Here is a 16,649-nt window from a genome sequence, read left to right on the forward strand (position 1 = left end):
TCAATTTTTTTATGCTCAGCAAGCTTTGATTTGCTTTCCAGTACACGTGAACATTGGATGGTCGTTTCTCATGCCTGGCCCATGGTGATGGTGAAAACAATCCCGCCAAAGGAAACGAAAATCGGTCGACAAATGGGTGCCATGACTTTTGGTTCGTGGGAATAAAAACGTAAGTTGTATGGGAGGGTCACTTTTCTTAGATGGGAGGGGCTCAAAACTATTACCTCGACCTTTCTCATGTCCGTTTACATCACTGTACCAAATTTCAAGCTGATCGGTTAAGCGGTGTGGATTTGTATAAGGTGCATATATATATACAAACATATATAGCCCAACTCATCTTTATATATTAGATGATTTAAGTAATATTCATTGCAAAGATGTAAATTTTAATTAAGTAAACAATAAACACGCTACTCTTGACTGAATTTATTGCAGGCATATTTCCCACTCACAGAAAACGTACAATTAAATATTAGGAACTATAATTTTCAGCTTAGTAGAATACTTAATCTCTATAAGGCGCAGGTCCAAAGCTAACAGTTATCATTGATGTCTAGTGATAAAGTATTTAAACACAGTCGTTCAAAGTGGAATACGTAATGCCATACTATGCTTGGTCAAACAATCGGAGCATGAGACCAGATTTCTCAATACAATTTGGAAAAATCCATCTTTTCAAATCGATGTTATATATGGTCAGTGGTTATATTATACATTTTCCTTCTATATTGAGTCTGTGGTAAGTAGTATTTATTATAATAGTAAAATTAAATTGAAGTTAGTATGTAAACAAATGAGTTACTTTTAATTGTATTAACGTATTCTGACTATTCATAAGACTCACATAATTGACACTTTAGTATTCGAACAAACGGGGGATCATTCGAGGCGCACTGAAAAATAAACGGCAGTTTTTCGGAGATTGCAGAATAGTGTCATTGCTTGATTTTCATGTTTCTGATGGAGTTCAACCCAGTTGATTTAGCAAAGCAATTTACTAGGTAAGTAAATGTAATTTTCAAGTGAAAGTCTTACATTTTTCTTTGATTTGCGTATCAGAGTGTTCCATTTTTTAGCTTTATAATCAATTCATTCGTTACTTTTCAATATAACCCAATTATGGTTTAATAATAATTAATTTGCTATTTTTCTGTTAACCACAATAACTATAAGAAGAATAACAGCTAATTTGAACCGCCTGATGCTGTCAGTTCAGATGGCGTGCAATTCAAAAATGCAACGTGGGTTCTCTCACGCTCCACTAGATGTCACCTGCCGCCAGAACTGCAATTTGCGTGTCGGAAAATTTACCGCTGCCAGTTTGCTTTCAAGCGACTGGGCTGCCGATGTGCGCCCGATTCTCGGTATAGTGAGACTGGTGAGAAAGAGACGCAAGAGAAATGGAAAAATCGCGGCGGACATTTTGAAGGCAAAAGTGAATTTGAAGGGAATTTTACTGCGCTTTTTATCGTGTGAATAAACGTTAAAACTGGAAAAATCTGTCGTTAAAAGAAGCATTGAACAGCGTAGATAGCGGAACGTATATTATCTGCCCGGGGGATGTGTTAATTCGGAAGAAATCTTGGATGCAAAATTTTTTCCAAGTGGCTGGCTGTCGCAAGTCGTCCGGAGTCGACGACGCAAAGGATTTTTCTCATCTTCCCCCTCGTGTCCCGCATTCTATTGTGTGTAATCTGTGTGTTACAAGGTATTCAATCAATCAAGTAGTAAAGCTGCGAAGAGAAGAAAACTATTCAGGCTGCGACCGGACGGGATTGGTGTGAATCATCTGAAGGATCCGTTTCTCGGGTGCTAGAAAACTACTCTTCCCCCCGACATTTGTTTAGGTTGCAGCAGCAAACCACAGAGAATAAGCATCGACTCGAGTCGTCAGCTTCTAGCCGTAAAAGGTGAATATATTCAAACATAGGACAATTAATCAAATTACACATAAAAAAAATATGCTCACGTTCGTTGTCGGGCTGACAAAAGTGCGAGTTCTGCTGGTGGTGCAAGTACAAACACAAAACACTTGTATTTCTTCTTGCTCGTTCTTCCCAATGGGCGGCAATCTGTGTGTTCGATGGAGGCTTTTTTTTATTGCTGCTGCTGCTGCTGCTCTTCTGAAGTGGCTCCTCCGGCATACGTAATGTGATGTGGGATGGTACATGTGTGTGTATGTATGAACGCGTATGAGCGTTTGTGTGTATGCCATGTACGTGTGACCCCGTGAGCATGAGTGAGAAGCATTTTGCGTGATACAGTGGATACATCCCCAACTCGCGACTCGCCTTCGCGGTTCCTTCTGTTGGAAAGCGCAGAGAAGTAGTGCTTTGAAGCGGTGTGATCATGATGGGTTGGTTCGTTCGTTCCATGTTGGGTTGCACAAAAGTAGGTGAGGCGACATGAGCATAGTGGCCACCATCAGCAGTAGCAACAGCAAAAGCAATGAGCAAGCGACAGCAGTGTGAGAAAAAGAAAAATAACAACAACTATATGTTTGCAAGAAAAACAGACATCACATTATTGGGGATAGGGACGCTGCTGGTCTGTGCAAAAACGGAATAAAGGATGACAAAAGACATGCTGCTTTCATGTAGCGAGACAAGACTTCTGCTCTACCTCGAATTGAGCGAGTGCGAATATGTGTAGAAACAGGTTCATACACGATAGTTTGATGTGTTTGTACCACGTCCAGGAAAAATGGTCCAAGTAATGTAGTCGTGAGTGAATGCGTACAAAATTGTTGAAACCAAGCATAAAATGCATTCTAATCGATAATACGGAAAATATTAGTAAAGTTACACGTAGAGGTTGCAACTTTGCCAAACCTTTCAATGCAAACTTTAGACTACACATCGTAACTGGTCAACAATGGATTACAATTTCATCCGCTGAGAAAGTTGAACAGAGGCAAATGGATTCGTTTAAGTTCTGGCATTCCAAGAGAAAGTTGTTTAAATGATGTAGTACTTACTGGGCGTTGGTAATTGGTAATATGTATGCGCCCTGCAGTTTTAATGCTCAACATTGAAAATTTGTAACTAGACAAGGCTACGTATAAATTATGCAATTGTGGATATAATTCTAAATTGGCCCATTATTATGCTAGATTCGTTAAATTATTTAAAATAATATCCAAGAGTATTCATCCTAACCTAAAATTGAAGGAAATGCTACAAAATGTATTGCAACGTCTTGAAAGTTAACATTGATTGATTCACCGAAAACTGTTTCAATTTTCCAACGTTCTTACATATAGTATCAATTACCCAGAGATTGTTCAGGTGCTTGGATATGTAAACAAACCATTTCTTGGCTAATAGTTCGAAACCAAATTGCCCCTGTATATATTTTTTAACAGATTGATCCAAATTTTTGCCATCTACCGTGTTCAGTAATAGAAATAATTTTATTATCAAACTGAACTACAAAACAAAAGTGGGGTTCGTTATTGTAAATTTACCAATCCAAGTAAACTGATAAACACATTCCAGATTTCAATCATATTACCCAGATCAATCCAGACATTTTGAAATGGACATACATTTTTAGAAAAAATAAAAAAAAATCTTTTGTTGGAATGTCTATCTCACTGGTGACCGCAGATAACAACACCAGCCGTGAGATCCGTGCCTACATACGGACTCCACAAGCAACTTCCACAAGTACTTCCTTGGAGACGAACCCATCTCACGTGTGAACCACGTTAACGATCTTGGCGTAATCTTAGATCAGCGCCTGGAATTCAAGGCACACACCAACTACGTGATTGACAAAGCATCTAGAAGTCTCGGTTTCATTTTTAGAGTGACGAAGGACTTCAAGGACGTGTATTGCCCGAAAAGCTTATACTGCAGCATTGTTCGTTTCATCCTTGAATACGCTTCAGTTGTCTGAACTGTGTCGATCGGCTCAAGGCCATTCAGCAGCGATTCTTGCGATATGCATTTAGACACCTAAACTGGGAAGACCCTTTTCGCTTGCCTAGCTAGGAAAATCGATGCCGCCTCATAGATATCGACACCCTTCAAGCCCGCAGTCAAGCAACACGTGCCTCATTTGTCGCCGACCTCCTGACATCGCGAATCGACTGTCCCACGCTACTGGAGGCTATTCCGCTTAGTGTACGACCCCGTGGATTTAGAAACCAGGATCTTCAATTGTACATTCCCTTTTGAATGAATGCCCTCATCGATGCAATGAAATCGATCAACCGTTTTTCGTAGCATTTTTAATACGACGTTTCGAGGGATGTTTTCCGAAGAAAAGTGATTAGGGCCTTGAGAACCCCATAGTTAGAATTAAATGTTTTGTTTTTAACTTTAATTTTAAGTAATCATTTGGATTAACATGTGATCCGTTGATAAGATATAAATAACAATAACTGCAGTCGAGAAGACCTAGCCTTCACATGAAGTGAAGGTTGTCCTTTAAGGGCATTCGAGTGACGAGTGTTCTGGGCGCTGGGCAGAACATGTTGCGAGAAAACCTAACGACTGTCCTGCAAAACAGATCTTCGCTACGAATCTGGTAGGATCGAGACGAGCCGGGCGCAACGAGCGAGATGCTTAGACCAAGTGGAGCGTGATCTGGCGTTTGTGGGATGTCCGAGAAATTGTAGAACGGTTGCCATTGACCGAGTGCATTTTAGTAATTATGTTCATCAGTTATGTCACGAGACGGACTCTGTGAATAATAAATAACTTATTGGAATCTTATCGAAGTGAAAAAAGAAAATTCCTGGCGCCTTAACCTTCCAAAGTCGTTCGGGTCAATATGACCCGAAGCGCACTTTCAAATCATCATAACTCTTCGAGAAAAAATCGCAAAAATTTGATTTTAAAAACCTCCCTGGGGAATCACGAAATACACAATCTGTAGTACCAGGCAACTTCCTGTGACCACCGGAAGTGCTTCCTCAAAAAAATCTGTAATTAGGCTGTTCGGGTCTATATGACCCGAGAGTTTGCGTAAGTTCCCCTGGCCGCAAATATTGACCGATTTCGATGAATTTTAATTCATGGTATAGATAATTTATTCTAGTTTCTCAATATTGAAAAATAAAGTCGAAATATTTTACGAAATCACCAGTAGTTGATTCCGAATGAAAAAAGTCCCGAAAAAGAGCTCTTTTTAGAATGCCTATAACTTCAGACAGGTTCCAAATATTGCACTGATTTCATAATATTTGGAATTGCCAAGAATAAATCTATCCATAGATGTATAAATTTTTGGTGGTCCAAAGGAAATTTTGGCCGCTATCCCGGAACTTCCGGTAGAAAAAATTCTTACTTCAAAAAAGTCACCAAATTTTGGCTTTGCATTGCTGTATCTCGGTTACCAATGGATCGATTCTCTAAATTCAAATTTTAGTTTTTTTCGTTAACTTTATTATTATTTTTGTAGAACATAGTTGGTTCCTCAAAAATCTCAGTTGTTTAGTATATGGTAATGAAAGTCACATCTTTTTTGTCATTTTTCAAACTCCCCCTCGTGTCGGTGGGTTTACGCGATTTTGTTAGCGTGATTTCTCTAAAATTTGAACTCAAATTGGTTACTTTTTATATACCTAGAGATTCATTAGAATCTCCTCTTTCGATTGACATACATTTTGTGTTGTGTTTTGAAAATTTGTAGCAACGTTTTTCGAATTTACTGAAAGCTGACCGATTTCAACCAGTTTGGTTCACGTTTTCAACAGGTTGGTGTACAAATCTCGCACCCCTCACGTAGCTGCGGGAGAAACAAATCCTTTAGCTCTCTTTTTGTCGCTCACCAAATCTACCACCCAACCCAGCAGCAGGAGGAACTGCCGTCTCGCCGCGTGGTTTGTTGATTAATTGTGCTGATGCTGATAACGAAATGAATGCTTTATTGTTGTAAGAATTGCTTGAATCTTTTTTTATATAATATTTTAATGGATGGGCAACATTTCTAAAATTCACGTCCATGATTTCAGATTACAGATTTCAGATTGCAGATTTCAGATTCAGATTCAGATATCAGATTTAAATTTCAAGATCCGATTTCAGATTCAGATTTCAGATTCGGGTTTAAGATTCAGATATCAGATTCAGATTTCAGATTCAGAACTCAGATTCAGATTTCAGATTCAGATTTCAGATTCAGATTTCAGATTCAGATTTCAGATTCAGATTTCAGATTCAGATTTCAGATTAAGATTTCAGATTCAGATTTCAGATTCAGATTTCAGATTCAGATTTCAGATTCAGATTTCAGATTCAGATTTCAGATTCAGATTTGTATTTCAGATTCAGATTCAATTTCAAATTTCAGATTCTAATTTCAGATTCCGATTCAAATTCCGATTTCTGATTAAAGTTTCTGATTGAAATTTCAGAATATTTGTTGCTTGAATCATAGATTTTGTGTCTCCTGCAGTAGACATTGCTTGAAATAAAAGAAAAGAATCGTGAAAACATTCAAAACAAATGTATCACTGAAGAATTCTAAAATTCAGAAAATTCAGAAATGAATCATGATAACATTCAAAACAAATGTATCACTGAAGAATTCCAATGATAAAATATCTAAAAAGATGGATAAATAATCTTTCTCTATTTTAAAATCAAAACATTTACTACGCAAAGAGGCATCAGCATCAGCACAATCAATCAACAATCCACGCGGCGAGACGGCAGTTCCTCCTGCTGCTGGGTTGGGTGGTAGATTTGGTGAGCAACAAAAAGAGAGCTAAAGGATTTGTTTCTCCCGCAGCTACGTGAGGGGTGCGAGATTTGTACACCAACCTGTTGAAAACGTGAACCAAACTGGTTGAAATCGGTCAGCTTTCAGTAAATTCGAAAAACGTTGCTACAAATTTTCAAAACACAACACAAAATGTATGTCAATCGAAAGAGGAGATTCTAATGAATCTCTAGGTATATAAAAAGTAACCAATTTGAGTTCAAATTTTAGAGAAATCACGCTAACAAAATCGCGTAAACCCACCGACACGAGGGGGAGTTTGAAAAATGACAAAAAAGATGTGACTTTCATTACCATATACTAAACAACTGAGATTTTTGAGGAACCAACTATGTTCTACAAAAATAATAATAAAGTTAACGAAAAAAAACTAAAATTTGAATTTAGAGAATTGATCCATTGGTAACCGAGATACAGCAATTCAAAGCCAAAATTGGGTGACTTTTTTGAAGTAAGAATTTTTTCTACCGGAAGTTCCGGGATAGCGGCCAAAACTTCCTTTGGACCACCAAAAATTTATACATCCATGGATAGATTTATTCTTGGCAATTCCAAATATTATAAAATCAGCGCAATATTTGGAACCTGTCTGAAGTTATAGGCATTCTAAAAAGAGCTCTTTTTCGGGACTTTTTTCATTCGGAATCAGCTACTGGTGATTTCGTAAAATATTTCGACTTTATTTTTCAATATTGAGAAACTAGAATAAATTATCTATACAATGAATTAAAATTCATCGAAATCGGTCAATATTTGCGGCCAGGAGAACGTACGTAAACTGCAGGTCAAATTTATCAAAATCAGATTTGTACGGAAATTTTGCGAACGGCTTTGGAAGGTTAAGAAAGACCTTACGTACATAAGTGGCTTCCCAAAATTTTCCAAAGTTTTGTTATAGCTGTGTATAGTGAGTACAGGAGCTAATAGAAAATTTCAAAAAAAAATCTTGAAATTATTGTAAACTTTATTTATGAATGTATTTTATGGAATATGAGTAAAACTATCACAAATCTTTCAGACTTTTTCATTAACAGTTTACACCCGATCAGATGACCCGAACAGTTACAGTTTCGGGAATATTACTTTTCATATGATTGTTAACATTATTTCATATCGTTTTCTTAAATTGATACAAATATCAGATTTTTACCCGAATACTTTTTGTAACGTTGAACTTTACAGTTAAAAGATTTTTGCTCAGAATAAAATTTCATGCACTGCAGCATTTGTATTCATTTTTCATTTGCAAAAAAAAACAAACAAAACGAGTTTGACTCCTTAAAGCCTTGAGGTTTGAGCCGTTTCAGGTAAAGATGTTACAAAAAGAATGGCATTATGCAAACCAACGTATTAATTGCGTAAATAAAGGCGTTATCCAAACCAAAGAAATTCGATATTTGACCAATGATATCTTTGTTTCGCCTTCAGCTATGCAATCCTAGCAAATCTGTGTTTTATTTTTTTTATCCTGTAACGTTTTCTTTTTTTCTCTGTTGAAGATCTTCATTGAACTGATTAAAAATAATCAAAATTCAGGCGCTTTAGGGCCTCTTGATTTTTTGCAATCATGTTTGAGCCATTCAATTTACATTTAAATCTAGTATTGATTCTGTGAACCAATGCAATTTTTGGCTTCATTGCACAAATAATGGCGCCCATGAGTTTGGAACGTTATGCTAATCGATTTTCATTGCAATTGCAGTTCAACATTACCTACCGATTCGTTAGTATACATTAAGGCGTTTTAGTATCCAACAATAATTTGGTCAGATTCAGTAACACAGTTTTTTTTGCTGTTTGTCTGAAAAAACTGAATGCTGAAATAATTAAACTGCTTTAACAGTCCGTGGCAAAATAATTTAAGCATGTTATGACTTGTTTCTACTTAAATAAAGAAAACGATTACTGAGATTCATTTTTGGGCTCTGAGTCCTCTGAGTAAACGCCTGAATTCAGGTTGAAAACCGTCGGATGGAATCACCTCTTGAACAGATCGATCAGTTAAATGCACCGATTTAATTTCGATATAGATTGCGGAAGGTTAGTCAAAATAGTCGTTATACATATGTGTTTGTCATTTGTGGGCAGTATCTTTACGTTAAAGGTCCGCTATTCAATCATTTCAGCATTTTTGGCCTCTGCTTCTTCAAATAACGCGTTCGGACTGTAAAAACGCCCTTATTTATGTTGAATACAATCGGATGTTTCGAGTTCTGATCGAGCACTCGAGCAGTTAGATCCGCGATTTTAGACGAAACTCGGCTAAATTTCTTGCATCGTGCCCAGAGATGCCAATGTGCCTGATTTTTCAGGGAATGCCTGATTTTTCGAGGCTCTGCCTGACAACCTGATAAGCCATTGAATTTCCCTGATTTTTGAAAATTTCCCTGATTTTGCCTGATTTTTGCGAATATGATGAAAAATGGGTAGTTAAGAACTGGATTATGTACCATTGGTGAAGTTAAAAAGTGTAATGTGGCTGAATCAAAGCAATCGAAAGATTCCTTTCAATTGTTATTTAAAAAAGGGAATGAAAGGGAATCCTTCGAATGCTTTGATGGAGTAGAATTATTCAACCACGTAGGTTCACAACACATATTGAAGTGGAAATGTCGAGTGATGACCAAAAAAAAAAGGTCATCACTTTGAGCGAAATTTCCGTTACGTTGCCTGATTTTGCCTGATTTTTATTACACCAGTTCCCTGATTTTTGAAAACAAATGTTGGCAACCCTGATCGTGCCCGAACCTGACAGATAGTTTTTGCTTTAAAAAGTGGAAGAACAAAATTAGTGGTTACGGAATTTCCTATTTTTAAAGGTGTTCAGAAAGAGTGATTTATCATTGTTTCGAAAGTTCTGAAAATCATTCCGAGATTCGAACGAATGGCTCTAATAATTTTAAATTAAAGAGTAAGTAAAGTCGGCTTGTGCTACATTTTTCGTTTTGAGATTTCAAACGCAAATTTATTTAAAATGAAGCTATAGCCTATAGGTTAACGAATCAACAAATTGGTAAAACTAACGCGGAACTCCCAGGAAAGGATTTGCGATACTATACTGCGAAATTTATTAATTATGATAAACCATGATTCGCCATGTAAAAGTATTAACTAAAAAAAATGTTTTATCAAACACAAAGATAACAGCGTACGAGTTAAAACATCTAACAACCATTTCGAAATCGTTTCATTTCAGATTTCGCACCGATGTGAAGCCGAGAAGCGTCCATATGCGACCCTCATCTTTCTCTCAGTACGTTCGAAGGATCCACCGGATGCGTTCGCTGGGACGACAGCGAATTACTTAAAGAGACACACCAAGTCGTACAGAAGAAAACCTGATCGATTGTGAGTTCGTTTCAATTTTACACATAAAATTTCAATCATGGATCCAGTAGGTCCATGGTCATATTCGTATAACCGACAAACGGGTGCTGCTAGTGGTGAGTTCCATCATCACTTAGCAACAGCCGCTGCTGCCGGTGGTATCGGATTGGCAGCAGCCCACAATTCATCGGTAGGAGTTCCGTCTACCACCTCCCAGTTACTGTTGCAAGCGGCCCATACAACATCGCTCGGATCCTCGTCAGGACCGTTCAATCCTCCCGGATTTCTATCACCACCTGGAGTGACCTATGACTCAGTTTTTACTCCACTTTTTCATCCCGCCGCAAATCCAAAGCCAGCTCACTACAGTTCGACTATTAACCAACATCGGGTGTTAGCCCAAGCCCAGGCACAGGCCGTTAAACAAGCCAGTGATACTGAAGTGCTGCGAGATAACTACACCACTCATCAAACATTGGCAGCGGCTGCTCAGGCTGCCAATTTCTTCGAACAGCAACAGCAACAACAACAGCAGCAACAGCAAACCTCCAACACCAGTGCATCCAGTAGTGGTTCATCCCAGGGCAGCAGCTCATGGCAAGGGAACAACCAGATAACAAACTCATTCGGCATTATGCCACATGAGAATGTAGTCCAGTCCAGCACATCAACGTCGAAAACGACGACTTCAACATACGAAAACTTCAATGCCCATTTCTCCAACATCAACCAGCAGCTAAACTCACAACTGGCTGCCAAAACCGCTGTCCGGTCGGCATCGCCCGCAGTGAATAGTGGCAACAACAGCACAGGTTCATCCAAAACTACTACCAACTATTTTGCATCGTCCAACTCCAGTGCGCAGCAGTACAGCGGGGTGAACGATTCTCTCGCTAACTACTCCAACCCACAGCAGCATCAGAGTAACAAACAGCTCGATTACGGTGGCGGTGGCAGTAAGTCTCTGTCGTCCTCTTCTGGCACAGGCAGCGGTTCGTCTTCGCTTCAACAGAATTCTTCGCCCTCTTGCATTGTTATCACACCAGTTTCTAGTTCCATCAACTCCCCAACTTCTCCCCTATCATCTCCTTCTTCCGTCGCGACAAATGCGAAAGATTACAAATTTCAGTCTCGCATTGTACCATCTCAAACACCTCTTGTGAATTCCTCCATCGTCTATGCATCTCGCAATGCCCACCATCTACCTGTTGCCGCTAGCAGTTTGATTGATCCTAAAACCCGATTACTGCCAGCAGGTCTTCAGAATCAATCACATCAACTGCTCCAACAAGTCCAGCAACAGCATTCCCATCAGCTACAGCAAATGAGCAGCTTTGTTTCACCGCCATCCTCCGCCTCTCCGCCCCTACAGCTTAACAACAGCAAGGGATCTCACAAAGGATCTACACAGTCAAAAGCAATCGGTGGAGGAGGAGGCGGTGGTGGCGGTGGCTCCCTAGCTGCTACGATCAAATCTGATGGCCAACATGTAGTGATCAGCCATCAGCCACAATCATCCCCTATCAGTTACTCGATAACGGATAACAGCGGGCGAACAAACAATACGTCGTCCAACTCAGCGGCATCCAACAATAGGTTAAATAGTCCCATTAGCCGTGTAAATAACAATTCAAATAGTAATAATAGTAATAGTAATGTTTCTAGGAACAATAGTAACAGTAGTAGTAACCATCAGCAGCAATATCAACAAAACAGTGCCTCTAATAGCTATAGGACTAGTTATAATCAGTTAAACGTATCTGGTAGCAGCACTGAGTCTGTTGATTATGGTCGAGTAAAGCGCGAACCGCAGCAACTTACACACTCCCAACATTTGCAAAGTCACCAGCATCAGTACTCGAATGGTCCGGTAGCAACAGACACCTATGGTAATTCGCCAGCAGGATCAATTCAGAGGTGTCCGCCATCGCCGAGTCGTTCCCAACACTCTCAAGCATCCCCCATTAGTCACGTACCCAGTCCCGTTTATCCCATGTACAATAGTCCGATGGGGAATACGCTTTCGTCCCCGCAACACAACAGTCAACAGCAGCAACAATCCGTTTCTATGCAAGCGTCGATGCAAAGGTCGCCATCCGCCTCGAACATTTCCAGACAGTCGCAATCGAGTCAAGTCCAGCAGCAACAGGCACCATCCCAGCAACAGATTGCCTACCCTTCTGTTATAACGCGAGCCCAACAACAGCCGGCACCTCAACAATCACCCCAACGAATACCGCCTATTACGGTGCCCACCTTGAACAACACCTGGGACAGCAGAAATTTGCAACCCGAACGAAATGATCCGATGACAATAGTAAAAAATTTACAGCAACCAAGTATTTCGTCGTCTCCACCACCGCATAGAAATACCGCTTCAATGACGACGACAACCCCCGAGAAGACTGAATCGAAATCGAGAAGGAAAAAGTCGGACACCCCGACGAGAATTGTTCCTGCCGCAAGTGTTGCCAATGGCGAGTTCAATGCTAACTCAACGGTCACTAACTCGACGGCAGGAGCTGCGAGCGTCAATAGTGCACCGACAAAAGAACAGCTGCAAAACAATGCCAATGCGCTTGACTTTGACCGGTGGAATCTGGCTCCGACTCCCGGTGGTCCGGCTAAAATATTTCCAAACAATAACTTCATGTCGCAACAACCTTCTACTTCGTTTATTCCTCCTCCACATCCCATTTACTATCCCGCCTTCCATGGTCCTATCCCATTGATACCAAACGAGATTATCAACAGCACTTTAGCGGCCGCTACTGGTGCTAGTCTCGATGTTCCAACCTATACTACTTTATTGAGTGCATCGGAATGCGCAAGCAAATCCGCTCCAACCAATAATGAAACAAATGCAAGTCGAAGCAGCGAAGACGAACAGACTTCCTCTAGTGCTGACAATTGTAATAAAGTTGTAGTTCCCAATATAGAGGAAGAACTTGGATTTCTTGCAGAAAACAACTCGAGACAACAACCTGCCCAACAGCAACAGCAACAACAACCGCAGCAACAACAGCAGCAGCAGCAACAACAACAGAGCGCTTCCAATGATAGCAGTGCGGCAACCCCAGCCGGAAACAATGGGACAGTTACTCCGGCCAAGAAATTCAGTGTACCCGATAAAGACAGCAAAGGCTTCATGGGTAGTTATTTGAAGTTCTTGCAGGGAGAACGTGACTCATCGCCCCCACCAGCTGCTAGAAGTAATCGCAAAACCACCTGGACACGCCCAGCTGGTAATGCTAACAATAGAAATGCTGGCAATGCTGCAAATAAACAAACCGCAGCAGCAGCAGCTACAACAGCAGGTGCGGCAGCAACTACAAATCAACAACAACAACAGCAGCAACAACAAACTGGCCAAACGCAACAACCACAAGATGTTAGTAACGGTATGCTTCTGGCTGAACAGTATATGTCTAATTTCCATATTCCAAATCTGCAGAACAAACAACCAGCCAGCACTGCGCAGCAAAATCAACAACACCAAGCACAGCAACAGCAACAACAACAACCACAACAGCAGCCTGACCCGCGATACACGCCATACCAGGCGGCGACCAAGGATAACCGGAAACGCAAATACGACACGAATGAAGGTAATAGCCCAGCAGCTTATGACACCGCTGCTGGCATTAGCGCCGATACAGCGAGTGTCTACAATTCTATGCGTAACCAAAATACGGCTGTAGCAGTGGCAACGGCAGCTGCTGCGGCTGCTGCTGCCGCTGCTGAGCTGCAGAAGAAAATGGTACAGCAACAACAACAGTTGCAAAATGCTGCAGTAGCAGCAGCCCAACACCAAACGTCACCTTCGGTTGGCTCGCTATCGTCTTCCTCCACCTCGTCTCAATCCCAGCTCGCGCAGCACACCAGCAACCAGCAGCAGAATCTGATCATGTCTCCCACGGCTCAGCACCTACTTACTTCGGCTGCTGCGGCCGCTGCCCTCAATCCCAGTAGTCTCCCCGTAACCCATCCCTCTCATCCACACCATCAACAACTGCAGCAGCAGATGATGCAACAGTCCTACTATCATCATGCCGCAGCTGCCCAGCAGCCAGACGAAGGTGCATTCAGTTTGTTTGATCTACATCTCAGACGCCAGAGGTGGTAACTATTTCCTTCGTAGCTCACCTCAACTTCTGCTTTCACTTCGCCTTTCTCCTGGATTGTGCCATTAGATCGTGCAACTCTATCCCTGCCATAACTTTTGATTGGTGTGTGTGAATAGTACAAAAGTGATTCCCAGTAGCGGCAATGGGAATAACGTGGGTCCGATCTACATTTAGCTGCAAATAGTGCATTTCTATTCTTCTAGAAGAATAACAACTTTTTCGAAATCAATACTATGATTGCTTATGAAAATGCTGGCTCGGGTGCTACCAGATAATGTGTATAATCTTTTTTTTTTTTTTTCTTATTCAAAGCATTGAGTTCCACTCACTATATAGGAGAAAACACAAATCAGTTGAGTTATTTAAGCATACCTTATGTATGATGAACGCATTAATTAAGAATTTCCCAGGCTTTCCACCGTAAATTATTTTCTTTATTCTTAGATCAATACTGACCACAGCCAAACTGATAGCGATAAATAAAAGGTGAGTCAAATTGAAAAACAAAAAAACAAAACGAAAATCATCGCAAGCAGTTTGAACGCGGATGCTCGACAATATTCTAAAGATACCTGTATATTTTTCCACAACACAAATGAAATAGAATTTCCCTTCTTAATTTTTTAACGCTGAACACAAAGATCAAGCTACATAAAGTTTTAACACTCAACTGTATTGATTTCAGTTGGTATAAAATGGCAAGGCCACATACACCATATTTCAAACAGCTTGAAGGGTTCGTTTCGTTGCCTACAATTAGGGAATCTCTGGATTGAAGATTTGACGAGGTAAACGATAAGAATGAATTAGAATTCATTGAAAAAACTAATACTCGCAACTTGAGCGAGTTGTCTCTGTGATATGAAACCATTAGGTTTGCACTTAGATTTGAAATCAAAACTTTGGGGCAAAGATATAAAATTCAAGAATAATCAACAATATTAAGAACTAAAAAGGCACAACACCGATCAGATAAGTTTTTTAACTGTTGCGCGCAAAGTAAATGCTGCACTGTTACTGTTGTCCCGTGAAAACAAGCGAGGACCCGAAGTTATGTGACTGGTTAATGATGTCTCGGCATTGTGAACAACACAAATAACACAGAAAAGGAAGGGTAACAATATTGTAAATAAAACATGTATAGTGCGTCTATCTAACATACACACTGGTATCAGCAAATGTAATATTCATTGTAGCAGTGAGAAAGGGAAAATTATATTTACTATTAATTTAACATACTTTTCTGTTGTTTAGTTGACTAAGATTTACAGTGCGTGACACCCAATTGTAAAAAACTAAAAACTAAGACAAAAGGTAAAGAGCAAAATAATAAAACACACTAAACATTGTAAACATGAAAATACAAAACTCTGAACAGTAAGAAGCATACTAGGAATAGGAACAACAAAGCAGAGTTTAGAGAGCCATGTGCCGACATCCGCTATTAATAGACTTGGCTCTAACTAGCAGATCAACTAAACATACGCTCTGAAGCAGCTTAAAATTGTTGTTTTTAGTTTTTTAATTGCCGAAAACAACTGATAGGATACTATTATAACTAAAATTATAAAACATTTGCGTTTCATAACTTCGTAAGTCAAGAATGAAGAAAATGTGGAAAGAAAAAGATGCAGAATATAAAACGTTTATTAAAGAATTGTAAATTGTTTTCATTGACTCAACGGATCTGGATCTGGTTAGCTTCAAAATGGGGAAAGGGGCTTTCGGTTAGAATTAAGAAAAAGAGAGTAGCACAGAGGTAGCACCCACGCCAAGGCATAATCATAAACCAAGCAATACAAACATTGATGATGAAATTGAAACCTGTCCATAACTAATTCTAAGAAAACAAAATCTTTTGAAAGATTTTTTTTATCATTTCAATTTAGTTTCTAAACGTGATACTACGTAATTGTTATTATCTCATACGAAATTTCAATTTCATTCAATGTTGATAGTATGATTTAGTCGCTCAGGACATTCGTACATTTCTGTACCCAAAATTGATCGAACAAACTGAAGATACCTCTGTCTGCACCTTTTTCTTTGGCTCGAACCTTACACCGTGCTAACTGGAAGGGAGCGCAGAATATCCGAAACGTCCTTGAATGCTTGAATCATTTTTCCCCAGCCAGCTGCCGTTTGAGACGAGAGGACAGGACAGGACAGACGACGATGGAGCAACTGAAGGCGGCAGATTGTACAATGGACGGAACGACTGCGAGAGTGGGTGTAGCTACCATTTTCTGCTGAATCAAGAGTACACATTTTCTAGTTCTACACATTATTCCACTTATATTCTGTTTAATATTCTCTAAAACGCATTTCAACTTTTTTAAAGTCCCTTATTAGCTAATAGAAAGTTTAAGAATTGCATTTCGTATTTTTTTCATTGCCGGGAAACTTTGGTACGAACTTGATAATCTGATAAAATGAATGATTTGTTGAAATTTTATTTTA

General features: G+C 39.7%; 1 protein-coding gene across 3 annotated transcripts; it reads left to right on the forward strand.

Moving 5' to 3' along the window:
• Positions 1-1,385: 1,385 nt before the first annotated feature.
• On the forward strand, positions 1,386-16,445 carry LOC129744518 (putative uncharacterized protein DDB_G0282129). 3 transcript variants are annotated; one of them, XM_055737089.1, is made up of 3 exons: positions 1,386-1,913; positions 9,932-13,453; positions 13,517-16,443. In XM_055737089.1, the coding sequence occupies exons 2-3, from the start codon at positions 10,121-10,123 to the stop codon at positions 14,186-14,188; spliced, it is 4,005 nt and encodes a 1,334-aa protein (XP_055593064.1). In that variant the 5' UTR covers positions 1,386-1,913; positions 9,932-10,120; the 3' UTR covers positions 14,189-16,443. The 3 variants fall into 3 exon arrangements, with proteins under 3 accessions (XP_055593064.1, XP_055593062.1, XP_055593063.1); XM_055737087.1 differs by having other exon boundaries at positions 9,932-16,445; XM_055737088.1 differs by lacking the exon at positions 1,386-1,913 and adding an exon at positions 9,308-9,646 and having other exon boundaries at positions 9,932-16,445.
• The last annotated feature ends 204 nt before the right edge of the window (positions 16,446-16,649 follow it).

The sequence above is a fragment of the Uranotaenia lowii genome, chromosome 2 (genome assembly GCF_029784155.1).
Source record: "Uranotaenia lowii strain MFRU-FL chromosome 2, ASM2978415v1, whole genome shotgun sequence".
Lineage (NCBI taxonomy): Eukaryota > Metazoa > Arthropoda > Insecta > Diptera > Culicidae > Uranotaenia > Uranotaenia lowii.

Coding starts and splice junctions, on each gene's coding strand:
- LOC129744518 (XM_055737087.1), top strand. CDS start 10,121: ATGGATCCAGTAGGTCCATGGTCATATTCGTATAACCGACAAACGGGT.